Source organism: Cyanistes caeruleus, chromosome 18, assembly GCF_971803275.1.
Source record: "Cyanistes caeruleus chromosome 18, bCyaCae1.hap1.1, whole genome shotgun sequence".
Taxonomy (NCBI): Eukaryota; Metazoa; Chordata; class Aves; order Passeriformes; family Paridae; genus Cyanistes; species Cyanistes caeruleus.
Window position 1 is genome coordinate 12,160,803 of NC_141718.1, and position 16,630 is coordinate 12,177,432.

General features: G+C 51.2%; 1 protein-coding gene across 6 annotated transcripts in view; it reads left to right on the forward strand.

The window, feature by feature from the left end:
- EWSR1 (EWS RNA binding protein 1) overlaps nt 1–16,630 on the forward strand; it is a 21,098-nt gene continuing 4,468 nt past the window's right edge. For 2 of the 6 annotated variants that reach the window (XM_086855936.1, XM_086855938.1), the window contains exons 1-9: nt 1–82; nt 3,038–3,074; nt 3,291–3,342; nt 3,810–3,863; nt 5,084–5,207; nt 10,484–10,670; nt 12,338–12,505; nt 13,159–13,373; nt 14,201–14,381. In XM_086855936.1, coding sequence (XP_086712062.1) covers nt 16–82; nt 3,038–3,074; nt 3,291–3,342; nt 3,810–3,863; nt 5,084–5,207; nt 10,484–10,670; nt 12,338–12,505; nt 13,159–13,373; nt 14,201–14,381 — 1,085 coding nt within the window. In that variant the 5' untranslated portion in view covers nt 1–15. Of the gene's footprint in view, nt 83–982; nt 1,057–3,037; nt 3,075–3,290; nt 3,343–3,809; nt 3,864–5,083; nt 5,208–10,483; nt 10,671–12,337; nt 12,506–13,158; nt 13,374–14,200; nt 14,382–15,843; nt 16,069–16,630 lie in introns of those variants that run through there. The other 4 variants (XM_086855939.1, XM_086855940.1, XM_086855941.1 and 1 more) reach the window with 3 other exon arrangements.

A 16,630-nucleotide genomic window follows, 5' to 3' on the forward strand; every position in this document is an offset into this window, starting at 1 on the left:
GGGGCCGGGCGGCGCATGCGCGGCGCGGGGCGGGGCCGGGCGGGCAGCGCGGAGGAGGAAGGCGAGAAAATGGCGTCGACGGGTGAGCGGGGCCGGGGCGGGCCGGGCCCGGGGCGGGGGCGAGACGGGACGGGATCCCCGGCAGCGCCGCCGCCCCCGCCACGGGGTGGCCGGAGCAGCGCTGAGGCGGCGCCGCCGGCCCGTAGCGCCGAGCCCGGGGGCCGCTGGGGTCGGGCCGAGCGCGGCCCGTCTCGCCCGTGTACCCCCGCGCCGCCCGCTCGGGCCTCGCCGGGGCCGCGGGTGTTTCCCCTCAGGGTCCGCTGCTTCAGCTGCGGCCCCGCGGGATTCCCGGAGCTCCGCGCTCCCAGGAGCGAAGCACCGAGCCGGGGCTCCCTCCGCGCTTTCGGCCCTGCCGGCGCCGCGGGGCGGCTTTGGGTGCACATGGGGATTATGGAATGCTTGGGGTGGGAACAAACCTTAAACCTTATCCCATGGACAGGGACACCTTCCACTAGCCCAGGTTGCTCCCAGCCCCATCCAGCCTGGCCTTGAACACTTCCAGAGCTGGAGCATCCTCTGGGATATCCATTCCAGCGCCTCACAGGGAACAATTCCTGCCCAATATCCCATCCATCCCTGCCCTCTGGCAGTGGGAAGCCATTCCCTGTGTCCTGTCCCTCCATCCCTTGTCCCCAGTCCCTCTCCAGATCTCCTGGAGCTCCTTTAAGGCGCTGGAAGGGGCTCTGAGGTGTCCCTGGAGCCTTCTCTCCCAGCTTTTCCCCATAGGGAAGTAAGGTGTTCCATCATTTCCATGGCTCCGGATTTATCTGAATGAAATGTTTTTTCCACGAGGGCTCCAGCTGTACACAAATAGTTGGAAACTGAGACTTCCCAACTGTGCCAACATCACCTTTAAAGTACTTTAAAGCCCAGCAGCCCAAGATCTGACTCCTTAAAGAAGGAGGATTTTCCTTTTTTCCAGAAAGGAAAATGTCTCAGGCCATGGAGAGTGAGGGAATATCACCAACAGCACCTTGGAGAGCTTGAAAAAGGAAAGTCAGTAAAGGAACATCTGCCAATGGAATTGTCAAAATGGGGGTTAAAACCACAGCTGTGTTTTCCCTTAATTCATGGAATTGTTCCTCCTGGGAGCTGCTATTTTCAGCCTCTGGTGTGCTCCTGAGCCTCGTGAAATAAAAGGATGAAGATTAATTTCCCCCTGGAAATAAAAGCCAGGAGATGGGTTTAACTAAACGAACCATAATATTATTTTTTATTAATGTTCTGTGTTCCTCTGAATCCCAGCAAATTAAAAGAGAGGCATCACCACAGGCAAACTTCACATTCCACACCTGGAATTAAATCCTGCAAAGGGGCAAATGTTGGGAGTGGGGCAGGGCTGTGAGGAGAGGGGTTAATTGATGCCCCTGTGTGGAGCTTGAGGCCAAAAGGAGGCTGAAAATGGAGAATTAAATGAGGTTTCGGTGGCTGGAGGGTGAGCAGGGAAAAGAGTGGGATGAGGAGGTGGTAGGAAAGGGAAGCTGGATGAGTGGGACCATTAATTAACACTCAGGATTTAGCAGAACCACGTGTAAAGTGAATTAAAAAAGAAAAGCAAAAAAACCCTGAACCGAACAAGGAAAATGTTCCAATATTCCACGTGCCAACCTGAGAGGGAAGTGGGAATGATGCCAGAGGAGTTTAACAACTTGTGCCTTGTGTCCTGGGAGCGGGGAAACCTTTGGAGAACTCCAGGTGTCTTCTTTCTCCGTGTGAGGTGCTCTGGGCAAGGTCAAGGGAATTAATAACGCCAGGAATTCCTGCTGGGATCACAGCAGGGCCACTCCTGCCTCCAGCACGGATCCAGGGGCTCTGCTCCTGCACAGGGAGCAGCAGGAAAAGCTGGGAGTGCACCTGGAGGGTGGGGAGGAAGGGTTTAGTAGGGCTGGATGCACAGGCTGAGGAACAGGAGGTTGAGGTGGATGGAAGCTGTGTTTCCCAAGTGATTCCTGGGGCTCCATCACCTTGGGAATAGTGGGATGATTAATTAAAGCTGGGCAGTTGCTTCCTCAAATTCTCCAAGGCAGGAGTTGAACCTGATCCATGTGGGTCTCTCCCACCTCAGGATATTCCATGGTTCTGGGATTAACTTGGAATTCTGTCCAAGGTGTGATGGTGATGGGAGCACTGGAAACTCCTCCCACACAGGAATGTCTGGGAACAGTTCCACTGATCCAGCTCCTGCCTCTGGCTCAGGTGCTGTGGCCTCAACCAGGAAGTTCTGGGCTCATTCCCAGTCTCAGGCCTTCTGTGGGTCCTGGGAGAGCCAGAATCTGTGGCCAGGTGTGCTGGGAATGATGAATTCATCCCCGCTCCAGACCCTGGGATGGGAGCTGGAGCTGTTGGTGCTGGTGAGGGAACTGGGAGCTGCAGGCATTTCAAATTTAGCCTCCTAATTGCCATGTGGATTCATTTTCCATCCCTGCCAGCAAATCAGTTCAGCACAGGCTTTGCTGCTTGGTTCCCCTCCCAGGCTGACATGGATTGAGGATTTGGAGGGGGGAATCACTCCCAGCTTCCCAGCTCCAGCCCTTCCAGGGAACAAGTGGCTTTCCAGCCATCGATCTGTGTCCTTGAAAGGGAAAGAGTGAAGGTGGTGAAACCTTCCAGCCTGGCCCTTTCAAAGCAGGGTGGTGAGTTTGTAAGGCTCAAATCCCTGTTTTTCCTTTGTTCCAACCCCAATCCCCCCCTGCCAGCCCCCTGGGATCCATCCAAGGTGGCAGTTAAATTGAAGCGGGGTCATTTGAGATCAAAGTCGCTGCTGCAAGCAGCAGGAACAATGAGGGGAAGAGAGGTTTTGTTCCCCTCAAAAAAAACGACTGAAAATGTGCATTTACCTTCTACCCTTGGGAAACTGGAATTCCAGTGGTTTATAGCGAGCTGCAGGAGGAAATTCCAGCTGCTGAGCTCTTGGACTCTTTAATTTTGTTAAGCCTTTATCAATGTTTTTATTCTTTTTCTTCTCCTTTTCTTTTAGATTACAGTACCTATAGCCAAGCTGCAGCTCAGCAGGGGTAAGTAGCTTATTCTCCCTGTTTTAAAAAGATGTAATAAAAGTAAATAATAATTATGGTTTGGGCTTGACTCAGGTATGTTTGGAAATCCTGAGGGTTTTCCTGGAGCTTTGTATTCCCATAGAATTTCAGCTGAAACCGTTGGGCTGCGTGAAAATTTGTCTGGTGATGCAGATTTGGGGCAAGATTATAAATGTCTTTACATTCATTCCACAGCTACAGCGCCTATGCACCTCAGCCAGCCCAAGGATATGCACAGACCACCCAGGTAAAAGATGGGGATGGGGTAGAATTCCTGCTCAGTCACCTGTTTTCCAGGAAAACGTGCAGTTGGGAGAAAATCCGAGCGGCTGCGTCAAAATCCGTGGTTAAAAGTTGTCTTGGAGCTTCTCCCCCAGCCCAAAGTGCTTTTTGAAAGTGGAAATAACCTCAACAATCCCCCTTCCTTTTGTTAATTTATTCAATCCTCATCCCAGAAAAGCCAAACTCTTGGTGTGTGTTTGACACCACCACGTTGGTGGGTGTTGTAATCAGAGGTGTAGGAGAGAAAAAAACTGGGGAAAAGGGGGGGGGAATTGCCTTTTGGGAGATGGCAGAATTGGACAAAGGAGGAGGAGGGAATCAGTTTTTTCCTGGAGTTTTTATTGCTATAATTGTTCATACTCTCAGTTGGCTGGACTGCAAAATAATGATGGTCTTTAAGAGATTAACTTAATGCTTATTTTTAACCTTTAGAATCCAAGTTACTACAACCACATTTGTCTGCAAACTCCAAGTATGTTCCCAAAGGTAAATTCTTGTCCTCAAAAAGTGCTGTAGGCTTAATTTTCCTTCCCAAGAGGAGGAAGACAGGCTCAGTGTGGGCTGAAAGGAAGGTGATGGTGACTTATTTAAAATAAAATTCTTTGGAGACAACAACTGGAAGTGCTGCTCCCAGTTGTAGGCGAGGTGAAAGGTGGGAGCAGGATGACAAGGGTAGGAACAGGAGACCTCAGCAACTAAAACCAGCTAATTAAACACCTAACCAGCTAATTAAACACCTAACCAGCTAATTAAACCCCTAACCAGCTAAACTCAGCTGTAGGCACGTGTCCATGGGAAGTTAGCAGCATTCCCTGCCTCTTGGTGGAGGGAACTTCCAGGGGCAGAGATGTGTTCCTGCTCCTGGTTCAGACCTGTGCCCTGAGTTCAGGAAAGCTGAACATCCCAGAAAGTCCAGGCTCTCCAGAAGTCTGAATTCTTTCAGAATCTGGAGGTTAAAGCTGTCTCCATGTCACTCCTCGAGCTGTATCCAGAGTTTTACCCTAAGCCAGGAGCTGTTGGAAGCTTGCTGGTGCCTGGAGCATGAGCTGATAGGGCATGGCTTGGGCAGCTGGTGACACTGCTGGGCACAGCTGCTCCTCTCCTTGGTGATTTTCAAGCTGGGTTTGGAAACAAAATCAGGGAATGGGTGAGGTGAGAGCTGATCCCTCACTGAATGCACAGGCACCGGAATGGGAGCAGCACCCCTGGGGTACTTCGGGTGTGCCCATGGATCCCATCCTTCCATGGCTGCACCGACTCCCATTTCTCAAATTAGTGGCTGATGGGCATGAAAAATACTCCAATAATTTAATTGAAACCTTCCAGAGGTTTCTTTTAGCCAACACCAAAGCAGTTTTACACTGAAGTGACTTTTCCTTGGTGCAGTTCCGCCCTCGGAGCGCTCCCATTCCCGTATTCCAGGTTAACCCTGGGATGGTGCCTGTGGGTGCTGGTGGTAGCTGTGAGGAGCTGGGAGCTTTCTTGTTTGCTTTCCACAGAGCAGAGGTGTGTGGTGACAATGTCAAGAGCCTGTTCCTTCAGTCTTGGCAGGGAAAAACCACTCCATAACCTCCTTGCAGAGCTGACCCGGAATTTCTCGCAGCACCTAAACTTTCACAGCAGCCTTGGCTTTGAGAGTGCTCAGCAACTGCAATTCCTGGGGGTCACTGGTGCTCATGGATTGAATCTGTGTCCTTTTGGAGCAGACCTACGGGCAGCAGAGCTACGGGACCTACGGGCAGCCCACCGACGTCAGCTACACGCAGCCGCAGACCACGGCCACGTACGGGCAGACAGCCTACGCCACGTCCTACGGGCAGCCCCCGACAGGTGAGAGCCCTGCTGGGCTGGGCTCAGCCTGGAGCTCTGATTGGGCTGGGAAAAGGCCCTAGAACCATCTAGGCCAGCCCCTGCCACGGGCAGTGACACCTTCCACAGGTTGCTGCAAACCCTGGGGAAACTCGGACGCTTCCAGGGATGCGGCAGCCGCAGCTCGGGGTAACCCGTGTGACCCTCCCAGGGAACAATTCCTGCCCAATATCCCATCCATCCCTGCCCTCTGGCACTGGGAGCCATTCCCTGTGTCCTGTCCCTTGTCCCCAGTCCCTCTCCAGCTCTCCTGGAGCCCCTTTAGGCCCTGGAAGGGGCTCTGAGGTGTCCCAGGAGCCTTCTCCTCTCCAGGTGAGCACCCCCAGCTCTCCCAGCCTCCAGAGGAGAGGGGTTCCAGCCCTCCTTGGCCTCTGGACTGGCTCCAGCAGCTCCATGTCCTTCGTGGAATGGCTTTGGCTGGGACAGACCTTGAAGTTCATCCCATTCCCCCCCTGCCATGGCCAGGGACACCTTCCACTATCCCAGGTTGCTCCAAGCCCCGTCCAGCCTGGCCTGGGACACTGCCGGGGCTGCGGCAGCCGTGTACAAACAGGAATAAATGCACTGTTTACTCAGGGCAGGGTTTGGGTGCTGTGGGACCGAGCAGGACGTGCTGTGCTCAGAGCAAAGGGAAACTCAGCCCTTCTCTTCCCTGCCAGTCCTGTCACTGGCAGTGACATGTGCCTGTTCTGATCCTGTACCTTCTCCTTCTCATCCTGTGCTTCCCACAGTGGAAGGGCCCAGTCCAGGTTGGACTGTCCTGCTCGCTCTTGCATGAAAAATTCCATCTCATCCTGTCAGAACTTGAGGTCCCCTTTAGTCAGAACCCTTGAGGTGTCAACTTGGTTTTAGTGCCAAAACCCTCGAGTGTCAGAGCTCACACAGGCAGTGACAGCAGGGAATTGCAAGGCTGCAGTGCTCTTTGCCATCTCCAAACTCTCCCAAGTGCCACCTCCATGGATTAAATCCTGACCACTAAGACCTTTTGGGTGACTCCAGCCCCATTATCCCCCCATTTCCTAAAGGATAAACAGCATCCTGCCCTCCACCTTTGCATGCCCTGTGGTGGTTTTGGATTTCCAGAGCAGATACTTGTTCATTAATGCTCCATAAACTCTCCCAACATGTTCTTGCAGCTGGAATTTCCTCCAGACGAGTGTCTTAATGTTTGAAACTATTGAGGCAATGTTTAATTCATGTATATTCATGTTTATTTAATGTATGTTCAGGCTGAATATTCAGGAGGTTTAGGAAGCAGATTTTCCTCCCAGTGATTCCTTGGTGCCGTGTCCTGCAGATTCCTGGGAGAGACATAAACATTTTGTAGTTGGAATTAAACACTTCCCAAAGCAAGGGAATACCAGGACAGACAGATATCTGGCTACAGAAGCCATGGAGGAATTCTTCAGGGGAAGAGCTGGAGAAAAAATATTAACCAAAATTAAAATATTTACCATCCTTACATGGATCAGGAAAATTCCTACTCGTGAGATCCATATCCATTAGCCATTGTCACTGGGGGTTATCTACAGGGCTTTTTCCTTTCATTTAAGGCTACCTACACAAAAATTGGCAGCAAAAAAGGATTTGTGAACTTCCAAAATTCCTTTCTTAGAAATATTTATATCTCTGTGACTCCTGCAGACTCCAGTCCCTCAGAGGTCACAGGAAACTGCTCTGTTGATGTTTTTCCTTCTCCCTTAAGAGGAGATTTGCTGGAGGAATAATGATAATAATAATATCAGGCATTTTTTTTCCTCCACAGCTGCACTTTTTTTTTTTCTGTTGATCAAAAAAAAAAAAAAAAAGCTTCATTTTCTTTTCATCCATGAAAAAAAACCCACCAGCTTAGAAAGTGGTCAAGCAAAAGATCCTATCAGCCCACGGAGCAGGGCTGTGGCAGCTCCGGGCAAAGAGCCAGTTTGGATTTATCCTTCCTCCACCTGCCTCTCCTTGAGGAGCCAGAGCTGTGGAAAGGAGACTGCAGCCTCTCTCTGTCCCCCCCCCCTCTCTCCCCCTCCCTGCCTTTCACGCTCAATAAACCCCTGGGCCAGACATTGTCATGCCCTGAGAGACGTGCAGTTCTTCCAGTTGAATCCCAATCCTCTTTTCCTCAGAATCACCTTTTTGTAGTGCAGTTCTTTAAAGCAAAATGTTTTGTTTTTTATTTGCCTGAACAGCCTGAGGTTTGGGGAAGGTGGTGTTGAGGTGAAGGAGATCCAAGGTCTGTGTGGATGCAGCCTCCCAGGATGGGTGGGAATGGCAGGGATGGATTTTTCCTTCCCAGCACTGTTATCCCACCTTGCCTTGCCTCCAGAACACCCCAGGAAAGAGTTGCACCCTCCTTCCCTCCCTGGGGCTGTAGGAAAAGGTGTCTTGGAGCCACCCAGCCACTCTTTTCCAGAGAAAAAGGGATTTTGGAGCAGCTCCCTCAGGTTAGGGGTCACTGGGCACCCTCAGTGGCTCGTTAATTAATCACTGCAGGGTATTAGCAGGAATTACAGGAGTAAATAAAGGGCATTTCAATGTCCAGGTGTGCATCTCTTGGAAGTGGGAATTGCTCTCCAAAACTAGCCAGCCCCTGCTTCCCTTTACCTGGGAAATCTGGGTTATGGGTTTATTGAAATTTCTAATGGATTTGGAATTGATGGACACACAGCTGCCATAACAACCCCAAAATATCCCAAAACAGGCTGGAGAGAGGGTCAGCTCTGCATCCCTTCTCCAGCCCTCACTGGTGGGATATACACAAGCAGGAGTCAGCTCTCTTCCTCAATAAATCTCTCTGGAAAGAAGAAATCTCTCTGAATCCATCCTTTTCCAGTTGATATTCTCTGAGGATCAAGTGCTGCAAGCTTGTCCACCACCTGGAGAATTCCTAGGCTTCAGCAGGGGGTTGGTTTGGAGCCTTTGAGGGGAATTTCAACACTTAAGCAGGTTATTATTCCTTCTGTTGCCTTTTTCTTTCACCAGCTTTTCTGCTGTGTCAACTTTTCTCTTCCTAGCTGGGAGGAGAGGAGGGAGAAGTGACGTAACAGAAATGCCACCCTCAAAACCACAGCTCTTGAGGGTTCCCCGAGTGTCTAAACCGAGCTTCATTTGTGATTTAGACCAGTGGGATGGGAAATCACTGCCTTTCCTTTGGGACAAACCCTTCCTGCTGAGCACACTCTTCCACGAGGGAAATGCTCCATCTAGAGCTGAAGCTTTAAAATTCAGCTTCTTTTTTTGTTGTTTTTTCCCACTCCCTTTTATCCTGCTGCCTGTGCAGATCCAGCAAAGCTTTTTGCTCCCAGTACCAGCACTGGGAAAAGGGGATCCAGCTGTGGGAGGAGCACCCTGGAGCTCCAAATCCAAGGGGAACAGCCCAGGGCAGGGCTATGGCTGCAGCACACGGGCTGCAGGCTGTGCTTAGCCTTTTTTAGTGTGTGGTCAGGCTTTGGCCAGTTAAAATAAGGGTTTATTTAACTCCTGGCATTGCTGCTCCCTCTGGAATTGTTGTCTGGACTCACATTTAAGTGTTTGGGTTGCTCAAATTTATCCAGGGCTTTAAAAATCCTCCTGTTGGGCACCATCTCCTTCACCCTTCTCAGCAGCACTTTTCAGAGAACAGCAGCCAGGAATAGTGACTATAAATTCTGATTTTCTAGTGATTCCTCCAAGTTATTTCCCAGTGGGAGTCCAGTTTACGTTCCCAGGCTGGCAGCCCTGGGATGGGGATGAGTTGGGGGCTGGGTGTGGGAAGAGGGTCCAGGCTGGTGTTGTGTCTTCACCAGGAGAGTCACCAGAAAGCTGAACTTTTGGGGTGTTTTTCATGAATTTGCTGTGCAGATTTCCTGCCCTGCTGGTGTTGCTCGTCCCTGCCCTGGTGTGGTGGCAGCAGCGGGTTCAGGGTGTGGGAGCAGCGCTGTGGTGCTCCGTGAGGGCACGCCGTGTTCTGCTGCTGCAACTGCTCTTTGCTTTGCAAATCAGGGAATTGGAATAAAATGCTGCAGCTCAATTTGCCTAAAGGAAAAGTGTGTCACAAGCCTCCCGTGTTTATTAAAAATCAGAAGTGATGGAGAAGCTGTTGCCTTCACTGATCCCAGCCATGAGAGCATTTGGCTGTTCTTTTTGCTCTTTTTATTTTTTGTCAGATTTGTTAAACAACATTTTTATTGCTGTTTTTCCATCCAAGTCTCATATTCTTAATTTGAAAACTTGCTAGAAAGGTTGTTAGGAGCAAAAACCCAGTGTGTTAATGCCACTTCACCTTTGTGACAAGGCAAATGCCACTAAATTATACAGGAGTTGTTTTGGGATCTTGGATATTGTAAAACTGTTGAAAAGGAATTCTCTGAGCTCTCAGCTTTTTCCCTAAACCAAACTGAAATTCTGAGAAAAGGAAAGGTATATAAAACATCAGGAGCTGCCTGATGTGTCTCTTTTGACCTTTTTCTCATGTGAAAGCAAATGGAAAGTGCTTTTCTTTTGTTTCCAGCTTTACTGATTTAAAATAAGCCTTCAGAAATGCCTCTGAAAGGTTTCCCAGGTCAGGTTTTGTGCCTTTATTTTTCAGAAAAGCTAAAAGGATGGGACTGTACTTGCTAAATCAGTTGGATTTCTTCTGTTTTGGAGCTCAGGGGGGTTTGTTACCCTGCCTTTGTTGAGGAGATGCTCCATGTCTCAGCTTGCCCTGCCTGAGTTCTGGTTGCTGTAAACAATCCTGGGTGATAGTCCAGGGGTGGCTTCCAGAAAGCTCCTGGGAGTGGGATTTTGGGATGCTGAGGGGCTGGAGGCCAAGGCTTCCCAAGGTGGGAGGGTTCTGTGAGGAAGGCAGAGGGGCAGGGGTGGGTAACTGATGATTTTTGGGTTGTCAGAGGTGGTTTTGTGGTGGTAAAGCTGTGTCTTTGTGTTGAGTCCCAGGAGCACCACAAGGGCCAGAGTCTGAGATATTTGGGAAAGCCGGAGAGGGAACTTGGGACAGTGGTCTGGAGGGAAAGGATGAGGGGGAATGTGGACAGAGAGCAGGGTTAGATGGGATGCTGAGCTGAGGGAGGTGACACAAAGAAGCTGTGACTGCCCATGGATCCCTGGAAAGTGTCCAAGGCCAGGCTGGACAGGGCTCAGAGCAACCTCTCCTGGTGGAAGGTGTCCCATGGCAGAGAGATGAGCCTCAAGCTCCTTTCCAACACAGCCCATGCTGGAATTGCGTGGTTCCCAGTGGAGCTGTGGGGCTGAGCTGTGGTGTGTTGCAGGTTACAGCGCCCCGACTGCCCCCCCTGCCTACAGCCAGCCCGTGCAGGGCTACGGCAGCGCCGCCTACGACACCAACACGGCCACGGTCACCAGCAGCCAGACCTCGTACGCCGCCCCGTCCGCATACGGCACCCAGCCCGCCTACCCGGCCTACGGGCAGCAGCCGGCCCCGTCCGCTCCCGCCAGGTACTCCTCTCCTTCCTTTTCCTTCTTCCTCTTTCTCCTCCTTTTCCTTCTCCTCTGTCTCTTCTTCCTCCTTCTTTTCCTTCTCTTTTTTCCCCCTTATCCTTCTCTTCCATCCCATCCTCATCCTCCTTCTCTTCCTCCTCCTTCTCTTTTTTCCTCCTCTTCACTCTCTTCTTCTTCTGTTCCTCCTCCTTCTCTTCCTTCTCCATCTCCCATTATTCCTCTTCTTTCTCCTTCTCTTCCCTTCTTCCTCCCACTCCTTCTCCATCTTTTCTTCCTAGTCCTTCTCTTCCTCCTTCTCCTCTTTCTCCCTCCTTCTCCTCTTCTTGTTCCTCCTGTTCCTCCTTCTCCTCCTTCATCTCTTCTTCCCTCCTGCTCTTCTTCCTCTCCTCATTGCCCATCTCTTCTTCCTGCTCCTTCTACTCCTCTTCACCCTCCTCCTCCTCCTCCCATTTCTCCCCAGCGGGTGCTGTGTCAGCCCCTCCTCCCCGTGGCGCTGCGGGGCCGGGGCGCAGCGTGGGAGGGCTGTGCTCCAGCACGGTGAGTCAGCGCCGTTGCTGCAGGACCAGGGAGCCACCACACAGCCACGTCAGGCTCTCAGGGTACAGCACAGGGCTGAGTCCTGTCTGCTCCCGAGTCACGGGGTCAGGCAGGATGCTGGGGTGGATGTGCAGGCTGCAAAACATTTCCTCTTTCAATCTCACCCCTCTGGGCACTGCCTGTCATCTACTGAGTCAAATTGTTTGCTTAGAGGATATGAAAAATTTAGAATACATAATGGAAACTTGTTTAGAAGTGAGTAAAAGCTGATTTGTTCCCTTACCTGGTGTCTGTAGCAAGCACTGAGGAAGGAAAGGCAGAGCCTGGCACAGCTCTGACAAGTTACACTTTAAAGGGATGTAAATTTACAGGAGGAATCCTGACATTGTGAATAATTTTTCCCAGCTTCTACGGCAAAAGCAGCTTCATTCTATTTACTCCATTCCGAGAAACACATAAAAATTACAAGACTGATGGAATCCTTTGAGTTGGAAAAGCCCTCTGAGATCATTGAGGCCACCACTAACCCTGTCCCCAAGTGCCACATCCACACGGCTTTTAAACTCTGGGACACGCAGAAGGGGATTTGTGAATCACATGCAGAGGGTTCTCAATTTTCAGGCCTTGAGAGTTGGTTCTAAAGACTCAATCACAGAGTGGTTTGGGTTGGAGGGGTCCTAGCCCAGCATCCTTTCTCTTCCATGGGATAATTGGGATAACGTATATGAGGCAATATCTGCCTGAGCTGGATTTTGAACCAAACAATGGGGCATTTCACTGCCTGCCTTGCTGGCTGCTTCAGCTCCTGCTGTCCCAGAGCTCTGCAGGAGCTGCCTTGCTGGCATTCCACCTCCTGCACTCAGCCCCACAGCCAGAGTCTGAACCCCTGGCTTTGGGATGAGCAGGAGCTGTGGTATTCCATGCTCTCTGTTCAGGAGTGTGCAAATACCCAGGCAGTGAGTGCTACAGTTGTGTTCATTACTTATTTATTGGCTGTCACCAATCACAGCCAGCTTTCGTGCTACCCCAAAAAAGAGGTCAGAAGCATCAGTGCTGGGGGGATGTGAGCCCTGTGCTGCTGCCAGCCGTGGGGCTGGGCACCGATGTTGTTCCATATTTCTCTGCAGACCCCAGGATGGCAGCAAACCGGCAGAGACCAGCCAGCCCCAGTCCAGCACGACAGGCTACAGCCAGCCCAGCCTGGGCTACGGGCAGAGCAACTACAGCTACCCCCAGGTGCCTGCCAGCTACCCCATGCAGCCTGTCACCGCTCCACCCTCCTACCCTCCGACCAGGTAATGCTTGGCAGGGCTCAGACAGGGGCCTTTCCTGGGGGATTTGATGGAAAAGGAGCTTTGGTGGCCTGGGAGGAGGAGCTGTGCTTTTTGTAGCTGTGGTGGGGGTGGGGAGGCTGTGCCTGAGCGCTCTGTGTGTGCACACGTGGGAAGGAAAATAATGACAAATGGGTTTAAGGCACTTTATAATTTTTATTTAATTATTATTTATTTATTTTAAGACTTTGAGAATTTTAAGAATTTTCCTAGAGTCACCTTTTGCTGCCTCCTTCCACATTCAGCTTGGCCAGGAGCTCCCTTCTCCCCTCAGGTGTCTTTAATGTGATTTCTAAAACGTACACTGTGAAATTCTCAAAGCCTCAGCTGCATGAGGGGAACTTCTTTTATCCAGGGCCTGTTACTTCCATTACCACTGAGTTTTGCCCTGGCACTTGTGCCTTTTCCTAGAGTTGTGAATAAACTGGGATTGGCCATGTGGTTTTTGCTTTCAAGGCCCTCCAGACTGGCCTCCATAGCATGACTTCAGCTTTTAAAGTGATTTACAGCACTAAATACAGCCTCTAATTGCATTGCTTTCCAGCATGAGCCACTCCATGCACGCTGCCAGGGAATTGCCTCATCATCCCACCTTTCCCAACGCTTTTCTCTTCCAGCTATTCCTCCACACAGCCAAGCAGTTACGATCAGAGCACTTACTCCCAGCAGAGCAGCTACGGGCAGCAGAGCTCCTATGGCCAGCAGACCAGTTATGGCCAGCAAAGCAGCTACGGGCAGCAGCCACCTCCCACCAGTTACCCACCTCCCACGGGATCCTACAGCCAGGCCCCCAGCCAGTACAGCCAGCAGAGCAGCAGCTATGGCCAGCAGAGTGAGTGCAATCCCTGGGAAGGAGCCCTGGCCTTAGTTTGGATCCAAAACTCAGAGCTGAGTTGAAGGGAGAGAGGGTTTGGAGCTGGGGTTTGGCCTTTTGTGATGAAAAGTGGCATCTCTGGAGGCAGTGGTAGGTTGGGGTCATCCCCTCAGGGGAAAGGTGAGAACATAAGCACAGGATGTTTGTGGGGAGGAGTTGAGGGGACTCAGCCGGGAGAAAAGGAGGCTCAGTGGGGACTCTGGCTCTGCACAATTCCCTGACAGGACGGGGCAGCCACGGGGATTGGGCTCTGCGCCCAGGGAGTAAGTGATGGGACAAGATGGGACTCTGCTTCCTCCTCTTTTTCCTTCTCTTCTTTTTCCTCCTTCTTCTCATCCTTCTCCTCCATCCCATCCTCATCCTCCTTCTCCTTTTTTTCTTCCTCCTCCTCATTCTCTTCTTCCTCCTTCTTTTGTTCCTTTTGTTCCTCCTCCTTCTCTTCCTTCTCCATCTCCCATTACTCCTCTTCTTTCTCCTCTTCCCTTCTTCCTCCCGCTTGAGTGGCCTCAGGCTGTGCCAGGGGATGGTCAGGTTGGATATTGGGGAAATTTCTTCACATTGTTCATGCCCCGGGCAGTGCTGGAGTCTCCATCCCTGGAGGGATTTAAGAGCCATGTGGCACTTGGGGACATGGGGCACTGGTGGCTTTAGCTGAGACAACAGCTGCAATCGATGCTCTCAGAGGGATTTTCCCAAACTGAACAACTCCAACGCTGCTGTCGTGGCTGGAGCTGAGGGCAGGTGAAGGAGCTGCCTCTCCCTAACCTGTTTCCACCCTTCCCCAGGCTCCTTCCGCCAGGACCATCCCAGCAGCATGAACATGTACGGGCAGGAATCCGGAGGCTTCTCCGGCCCCGGGGAGAGCCGGAATCTGAGCGGCCCCGATAGCCGGGGCAGGGGACGAGGGGGATATGAGCGTGGAGGCATGAGCAGAGGTGGGCGGGGAGGAGGACGCGGTGGAATGGGGTAAGAGCAAAGCTTTTTTTCCTTTTCTCTAATTCTGGTTTACCCATAGGATTTGAAACGCAAAAGAAGGGACTGAAAGGTTGACGTTCGCAGCTGTGTTTCCACGGAGGACATCTCTGTGTAGCAGCATTGCTTGTCATCCATGGAAACATTATCCTAAGGGAAATAGGAGCAGGATGGTTGGTTTGTCCTGCAGCTGGTTGGGCCCCCAGGGAGGGGGAAATTGGGGGTAATGCTGGCCCTGGCACTTTCAGCTCCCTTCACGGTCGCCCAGAGGTGGAATCCTCTGTGGGGTTTAACAGTAACTCTGGGTGGAACACACACAAACCTCCCACCAGCTCCAGGGGATGCTCCCTGGGCCTCAGGAGCGGGGATTTTGGCAGGAGCCTCGTGTCAGCCTCCTCCCGCGGAGCCTGCGAGCTCGGAGTGCCTGGAACACTTGGAGCGCGTGGATAGGGAGCCCGAGAGCAGAGAGAAAGAAGTGCTTTGGCTCCCAGGCCTGCTCCCCCTTGGAGCATTCAGGTGCTCTGAATCAGTTTGGCCATTTCACCTGATGGCACAACCTGGTTTGGTGCCACCTGCGCCTTCAGGTGTGTCCCCATCCGTGGAGGTCGTTCTGATAGAGGCGAGGGAGGAGAATTCATCCCAAAGGCTCCTCCAAGGCAGAATTGACAGCTTTGTGTGTGTTCCATCCCCTCACCCCGTTGCTCAGAGCTGTGCAGAGTGTCCCCAGGTGTGGCACAGGACACGCCGTGCCCGCCCCGGCGCTGGCAGGGTGGCTGTGATGGCAGCTGCCCTCCAGAGGCCACTTCTCCCCGCGTGGCACAGCCCGGTGACAGCCTCAGTTTGGCAGCGCTTGGCCCCTTTCTGCATAGCTCTGTTGCAGCCCGTTGGCGTGGCATGAAATCTTTATCAGAGACATCCAGGAAAGAATGGAAAAGGCTGGTTTTGTGTGGGAACACATCCAGCTTGGAATTGGCTCGGGTGGAACAGAGTTCCAGGGATCTGCATAAAGATTTCAGCCTTGCCGTATTGATGTCTTAACGATGGAAGTAGATGTAGACACCTGAAATGTCTATCATCACATCTTCAAATTTCTAGCCCCTTCCGAGCTTCTCATTGCCAAAGATTTGTCACCTGTCTCTGATCTCACACCTTAATCCCAGCTCAAATTTGCCTCCCGAGTGATTTCCCACCTGGCCAGACCCTTACAAAGGGTCGTCCCCCCGGCCTTATGGACGTAGAGTTTGTGATGTCCATAGAACAGGTGGCTTCAGGGGACACCCAGGGCAGGTAGGGGAACTCGGCCCACCTTAGCATGCTGTGGTGATGGATTTCAGTGTCTCCAGCAGGTAAGGAGCTCGATGTTATTAACATGCCCTTTTTCATTGCCTCGATGATTTGATATTTTTATGAAAATGGAAAACTTTTTAACATGCTTTGTCGCATTTATATGCTACAGGTTACAAAGTGAGAGCCTTGTAAACACCTCAATACTTAAAAAGTACCCGTACTCAGTACTCAGCCGGCAGCATAATGAAAAGTGGGACTAGACTCGGTGTCCATATGGAGAGGAAAAATATACATAGAATATTTTTAACCCAATGTATTGATTGTATAAACGGAATCCTTCTGTAACTTTGGTAACTGCATACTTGTTGTTTGGTAATAAAACCAGAGGAGGGTATACTACTACTTTAGAATTGTGTAACGTTAAAGAAAAAAAAAAAAAAAAAAAGTGTAAAAATCTTATGTTTAAAAAGAGAGACATTACGTAAATGGTGTGTACTTTAACGAGAGGAGGCAAAGCTGCATGCAACAGCTCGAAATTCTGTATTGACTTTTTTTTATCCCAGTATTAGAGGTGCAATACTTGCTAGAAAAATTCACGGTGCTCTCCCTCCTCCGCTCGGCTCCTTCCAAACAGCTTGCTGGCTCACCCAAAAAAAGAGCAAGAAACAGCCCAAATCCTTTCTCAAGGTGGCGTTTTCCTACTTCACCACCACGCTCCAAAGCAGTTTTAGCTGTGAATGCTTCAGCCAAAGCTTTTGGTGAAAGCTGCGGCCCCGTTTGCATTGGCACCTGCCCAAAAGTGAGTGTGTCCACAAAGCTGCACCCCAGGCCTCGGAGCCCCCGCTGTACTCTGTAAGTTCTCCCTCCAGAGAGTTGTTAAATTCAGTAGTGACCTGAATGTATGGCTTTACTTTGAGGGTTTTAGGGGCGATGTCAGCTGAACTGTGTTGTAGGTC